Source organism: Penaeus vannamei, chromosome 11, assembly GCF_042767895.1.
Source record: "Penaeus vannamei isolate JL-2024 chromosome 11, ASM4276789v1, whole genome shotgun sequence".
Classification (NCBI taxonomy): Eukaryota; Metazoa; Arthropoda; class Malacostraca; order Decapoda; family Penaeidae; genus Penaeus; species Penaeus vannamei.
The window spans coordinates 3350231-3357356 of NC_091559.1; the positions used below are offsets into that span (position 1 = coordinate 3350231).

Sequence of the window (7126 nt, forward strand, 5' to 3'; positions counted from 1 at the left end):
CATGACATGAAAATGTATATGAAAATCCTCAAAATATATGTGAAAAACATGTATGTATTCGTATATATATCTTTCCACTTGGCCATTAACTTCGATGTAAACTATTTATATTTTCCAGTAAACGTGTTGTTTTCATTGTTGGGAAACCAGTAACAAATGGTTTTACTTTTCAGTTATTGAATAACAGGATAATAGATATAAAAAATTGATTTATAATTTTATTAGTCTCTAAAACATTTTGTGTGACAAATTGTAAAAGCTTTTAGAAAGAGTTCACTCCCATAAAATCAGATAATCTTGACATATTTCCACGTAACATTGGATTAAAATATATCATATAAACAGATGCTAAAAGAGCATAAAACTATCATCAGATTATCAAGAAAACTTTCAATTGTCATTTTACATAACAGCTGCTTGTTTTTTTTTGTTTTGTTTTGTTTTTTTTACTTACAGGTCGTAGAAAAGAGGTAAAGGATGAGATGTCGTGAGTGAAGGTCTTGGAACATCTGTAAAGACATTCTATAAGTATACTTGTGTCCGTTTCTCTCTCCATCTGCTTGGCTGTCTCTCTATCCATCTCTCTGCCTCTGTCTCTGTCTGCATCTCTGCCACGTACACGTATATTATTCCTACATAAGTGGACAGAGAAAGAGATAGAGGGAAATGAAGATAAGAGGAGAGAGAGAGAGAGAGAGAGAGAGAGAGAGGGAGAGAGAGAGAGAGAGAGAGAGAGAGAGGGAGAGAGGGAGAGGGAGAGAGAGGGAGAGGGAGAGGGAGAGGGAGAGGGAGAGGGAGAGAGAGAGAGAGAGAGAGAGAGAGAGAGAGAGAGAGAGAGAGAGAGAGAGAGAGAGAGAGAGAGAGAGAGAGAGAGAAAGAGAGAGAGAGAGAGATTATTTGTGAAAGTTTCATCAGATCTCCATTAGCTAGATTATAGCTTACATGTCGGCAATTCAAGTCTTGTTTTATATTTGCTTCAAAAATAAAATAATTATAATACTAATATAAACGATGATCTGACAACAGTTATGACGATCAAGTTATGATAACATTAGCTGAAAAAAACACTATTTTATTACCTCGTGTTACGTTGTCAGTCACAGCTGTCAGTAACAGCTGTCAGTAACAGCTTCCTGTATTCATCCTCATCAAATATTCCCACATTCACTGGTCACGTGACTAATAGCTGTTACCGAAGCTATATCAACTGATTGATTATTTTCCTTTGCTTGAGGTTGCTTGCCCATTTCTTGTAATTGCTTGTCCATTTCCTGCACCGATAAACAAGACGAGTTGTTCTTCCTAGACGTATCAAATATGGGTGACTTTGTAGCATCAGGTAAGTTTTTTAAAAGGTCTATTACATCCAGAAAGCCCTTTACCAGTGCTTTGTTCGGAGCTTCGTCACCATTCTCACCTCGCTGACCTGTGTTCAGAAAAAAGGTGTTGTTCAGTCTTCATCAAAAAGTAAATTGCGTTTAATATATGGTGAAATTAGGAAGTGTTCACAATCTTTATGTGAAATTAGGAAGTGTTCACAATCTATATGTGAAATTAGGAAGTGTTCACAATCTTTATGTTTCTTTTTTGTTCGTATCTTTAATGACTAGTTGGCATTACCGGTTACTGTAAGAAATGCAACGTATTGATAATGAGGATGATTATAATGAAATTTATATTGATAAAGATAATGATAATGAGAATAACAATGATGATAATGGTGATTAAATCAATTATGAAGATGGTAATGATGATGGTAACAATGGAAAATAATAACAATCATAATTATAATGTTTATAACAGCAACAGCGATCAATAACAACAATAATATTAATAATGACAGTAATAATACTAATAACAACGACGACAATAATGGTAGTTATAATGCTTTAAACATCGATGATATTGAAGATAACATTGTACAGTGTGTACTACAGATAAAGAACAACAAGAAATACTGAATGAAAGCTATAAGAAAATAAATAAATAAACATACTCGTACAAATATAAAAAATATATAACAAAAATAAAAGAAATCATAACTTCAGAACTACTCGCCCTATGAACACTACAAAAAAAACAACAACATGAAGGGGATTTTAATACTTGACGAAGTGGCTGACGAGAGTGATCCGGATAACGACCCCTCGCCCTCGTAAGCGTAGGCTCGGAGGTCGTCCTTCGGTATAAGGAACAGAGGCGGCTTTCCTGAAGGAGTGTCGGCTTGCGGTGGGCTCTCGGGCTCTGCGTTTGCGAAGTTATTTGTAAGTTTATCTATTTCTCTGGCTATGTTCGTATACAGACATACATATATACACACACGCATACGTACGTACATTCACACTGATACATACATACACACACGTACACGAACACGAACGTACTTACACACTGATACATGCAGATATACACATATACACACATACACACGAACGTATATATACACTGATACATGCAGACACACACACACATACACACAAGCACACGTACGTACATACACACTGATACATACAGACACACACATATACACACAAGCACACGTACGTACATACACACTGATACGTACGAGTACATATCCGCACCTATACACATATGAACACACAGATGTACACACATTACTATATGTTCGAAAAATCAATAACAATGTTTAACGAAATAAACATACTTTGACAAGATATTTCAAAACTTATTTTTAAATACTTTGATTCACTTTTAAAGATTATTAGAAGCCATTCATACCTTTATTATGTACATTAAGCTGCTCCGGAGGTAGCCTGACCAGAAGGCATTTCAGAGAAGCTTGGTGCTGCAGTTTCGGCTTCGCACAGGCTGACCTTTCGTCCTTTTCGTTCTCTCCTACGTTTATCCTCTCCTTCTGTCTCTCTGCTTCGCTACTCGACTGCTTTCGCCTCGACCGAGTAAGCCAGGAGTAACGGAGGCGCATGGACACGACCACACCAACCACCACTGTGTACACATTTATCTAAGAAATTTATGACCGTGATTTACAGTCTCCTTGCGCCATAGACCTTGGGAGCAGTTGGAAGCATCTCATAAAATGAAATGGTGGAATGTCGGATAAATTGGTGGAATGTCGGATAAATTGGTGGAATGTCGGACAAATTGGTGAAATGTCGGACAAATTGGTGGAATGTCGGACAAATTGGTGAAATGTCGGACAAATTGGTGGAATGTCGGACAAATTGGTGGAATGTCGGACAAATTGGTGGAATGTCGGACAAATTGGTGGAATGTCAGACAAATTGGTGAAATGTCGAACTACGATGAATTTAATTATGGATTTTGTATTTCTATATCAGTATTATCATTCACAGAGATAAAACATTTGCGACTATAAACCGGAAACGTGTGTAAATGAATACTTACCTACAAAAATAACAGACAACGCCAATGCTATTATGATCAGCTGCATCGTATAAGGATGAGCCGCCGTGTCTCGGTTGGTCCACTGACAGTGTTGGCCGGAGTGGCTTGGTCCGCATAGACAGAGAAATCCAGGCTTTGCGTTCGAACACGAGCCGCCATGCAGACAGGGGTTCCACAGGCATTCGTCCACGTCCTCGCAGGCATCGTCGACATACTGCGTCCCTGGCCCACAACTAGGAAAGAAAAAAAGAAAGAAGAAAAGCGATATGTGTCATCAACACACACACACACACACACACACACACACACACACACACACACACACACACACACATACATACATAAGGGCAAAGTCCAACTAACCATACGTGTGCCATATTTCTGATTATAAGGACATTAAGGTGATTTTACCTGCATATACTTCTTCCCCAGGTGGCAGAGCAGGTGAGCGGAGCAGGGCAACTGGTGTTGTAACAGGTGTCGGCCGCAACACATCCTGAGTCCACATTTTGCACTGTTGTCACCTGCCCCCACGGGGATAAGTTGTTGGCAGGAGGGAGCGGTAACGACCGACCAGAAACTCGTAGATCGTCTATACATGCTGTTAGGAGTTAGTTAATGATTAGTTTTTACATCGTAGAGGTCTGTTATGCATATGGTTGACCCTGATATGCAAATCATTAAATACATGCATGTCATGGCAATGCTAGTAATGGAATTTAAGTAAAATGTACATGTAGTAATGGTAATAGGGATACAGGAACTGCTGAGTGACCTTTAAACCAGCATGCACTAAGAGCGAACTCACCGTCACGCAGATCATCTCGGACGCTGACGAGACCAACCCCCGTAAACTCCGGTACTCCTCCAACGTACACGGACTCGATTCGGCCCACGTGCATCGGTGCCAGGACGCCTTCACGCTCAAAGTCAGGCACCGAATCATTTCTTCTCCAGCCGTCGCCGTCATCCACGCTCACCGCCAGGCTGTAACTCTGGCATTCTGCTCTGACCACGTGCCACGATCCGTCATCCAGTGGGCGGCTGTTCACACATGCCTCCCTTGATATACGCCCACCGTAGCTCAGCGATGCACACGCCACACCTGCACGGAGCTGCAATTTCCATTGTATTAATGTGAATGCAAATTTAACCAATTACTGTTATTAATATGTACTTATTGCAAATAGATTTTGAATAGGCTTGGAACCAGAAGCCAGTGTAAGAGAGATAAGAACCTTAAAAGGAAAAAGAATTGATAAGTGATGATTTTATGATATTATCATCTGTTTTGCTTTCTCTAAGTAAATGTAGATATACTATGGAAGGTAACTAACATGTATAGACAAGGCATTAGCATCGTCATGAGTTTTGACGAGAACCAGCTGACCGGCTTGAGCGCCTTGCATTCTCACTCTCAACTGAACGGTCAACAGATGGGGCGGCGGCTTGAACGACAGGGCTATCCTCACGTAGGATGACGTTCTCAGAGTTGTAGGGACAGTGGCCACCTGGCAACCGAATCCTGACCTCCCGGGGTCACATTCACACTCTGGCTGTTCTACCCCGCCCTCGCAACGCCCGTGTTCTCTGCAGGTAGTCATGACCCGACGGCAAGCCCTTTCCTGTGACCTGCAGCCGCTCTCACTGCCCTCACTGTGGGCCGGTTCTCCTAGGTCTACCAGCTGCAACGAAACAATAAGACGGTCACTCATCTACTACAGTACTTCGTCTCCTTTACCTTTACTTATCATGACAAATCTAATCATATGCAGAGCAGAATAATAGCACCACTTAAATTCTACCTGACCGTTGATTCTGAGGTGCGAAATACAGCCGTCTAGAGAGCGTGAAGTAGGTTCCACAGTCCATCCGTGGTCGGCTAAACGGAGGGGCGTGCTTGCTCTTCCACCCAACTGCAAGATGCCATGACCTAACGAAGGCCGGGCTGCTTGGGCACTTCTGTTCTTCCATGTACCTCGAGCCAGACAGCGTGTATCCTCTTGGCCAGAGTTTTGTACATTCCTTGTACATGGGTCCAGAATCAGCATCACACCCTGTACAGCAAATCAACATTATCACATATCAAAACGTTATATGAAGTACCATAACTATTATCATATGTTTAGCATATATAATGCACTCATATTTTAATCAAAGGTTGTCTTTAATGAATTCATATACCTGCATAAACATGAATTTACCTTCGACCGTATGTGAATGCGTATGGTATGCCAATATCCATTACTGATCGCCGTGTTCAGTTCTACTTTCAGAGGTCCACCTCGACCCTGCAGCAATAACTGAGGTCTTCCTTGCCAAACTTGCATCACCATAATTGTTGACGCAGTGTCTGGCGTCTGAGGTTTGGAAGACAGAGGCCCTGAATACAGAACAAGGCCTTCTGGCTGACGAGTTAGGATACGGAGGGATATCGTGGTGGGTAAACAGGAAGGAAGTGGGCGTACCCATGTCCATCCTCTCCCGAAGAAGGTGCGGGCGAGGATTTTGCACCTTGAACCCCATGATTCACCTGGACAAATACACCTGCAAAGTATTATATCAATTCAGTAATGGAGTATAAAGTCTCTTTGAATTGAGTTAGATTAATAACCGATTTTCTATTCACATTGTTGAATATTTCTCCTTACATGTATTATCATAGTCCTGGCTTCTTACTGCTTTTTCTTTCAACCTTGAGATTTCATGTATATTTCATATACATTACTACAATAATCTAAAGAAAAACGAGAAAAAAAAACACCACCATCAACATCTTTTAATCTACTATTTAAACACCCTTAAACATTGAATAAAAAATCAATAAATCTAATAAATAAATATTTATTAATAATAAATGAAATTGAAGCTGAGAAATTGGCTACCTACCTATTGGGTGTTGGTGCTCTAGGACATATCCCACCGTTGAGACAGGTGCTGGAACTTGTGCAATATTCGGGCTCGTAAATGTTGCAGCCGTTGTTGCGAGTGAGACGCGGTGTAACCAGTGAGGTGGAATTAATGTCCACCACCTGTTGGAACAGCAACAGGTTAATAATCGTATGTCAGTCTCTCTTTTTTTTTTTTTTTTTCTTTTTTTAACTTTCTCTTCTCCCCTTTTCATGGACTGATTTTTGAATTAACTTTTTTTTTTTTCTTTTTTTTGTGAATCGGGTTAAAAACATAAATCAATTAGATCTACGTTAGCGTTAATTTTGCTCAGGTATTAAATATATATATATATATATATATATATATATATATATATATATATATATATATATATATATATATATATATATATATATATGTGTGTGTGTGTGTGTGTGTGTGTGTGTGTGTGTGTGTGTGTGTGTGTATGTATGTATATATGTATGTATGTATGTGTATGTGTGTGTGTGTGTGTGTGTGTGTGTGTTTGTGTGTATGTATATATATAATCTGCAAAAGCTAATCATTAAGAAAATTATCATCAAACAAACGTTTCACCCAAAGAAGGGTTAATTTTTAGCTGATTAGATAGAGCTCAATCCATTAATAGCGAATTCAAGACGGAATGAGGCATAATTTTGTAGTTTGACAAGTAAAGTCGGATGGATCGGTATTTTTTTTATTCACCGCAATAAAATTATTTTTATTCTCTATAAGAAGATATCCTTTATTTTAAAATAATGGAAGTAATGTAAACATCATGCAGAAGTATACTTGTCTATAGGTAACAGTTTGGGGAAAATGTAGT

General features: G+C 39.5%; 1 protein-coding gene across 1 annotated transcript in view; it reads right to left on the reverse strand.

Moving 5' to 3' along the window:
• Positions 1 to 228: 228 nt before the first annotated feature.
• Positions 229 to 7126, reverse strand: part of LOC113811309 (putative neural-cadherin 2) — a 102571-nt gene continuing 95673 nt past the window's right edge. The window contains exons 17-27 of the mRNA XM_070126893.1: positions 6277 to 6419; positions 5592 to 5934; positions 5193 to 5444; positions 4725 to 5072; positions 4196 to 4502; positions 3799 to 3988; positions 3388 to 3620; positions 2740 to 2967; positions 2107 to 2244; positions 1080 to 1426; positions 229 to 632 (exon numbers count right to left, since the gene is read on the reverse strand). Coding sequence (XP_069982994.1) covers positions 1149 to 1426; positions 2107 to 2244; positions 2740 to 2967; positions 3388 to 3620; positions 3799 to 3988; positions 4196 to 4502; positions 4725 to 5072; positions 5193 to 5444; positions 5592 to 5934; positions 6277 to 6419 — 2460 coding nt within the window. The 3' untranslated portion in view covers positions 229 to 632; positions 1080 to 1148. The remainder of the gene's footprint in view (positions 633 to 1079; positions 1427 to 2106; positions 2245 to 2739; positions 2968 to 3387; positions 3621 to 3798; positions 3989 to 4195; positions 4503 to 4724; positions 5073 to 5192; positions 5445 to 5591; positions 5935 to 6276; positions 6420 to 7126) is intronic.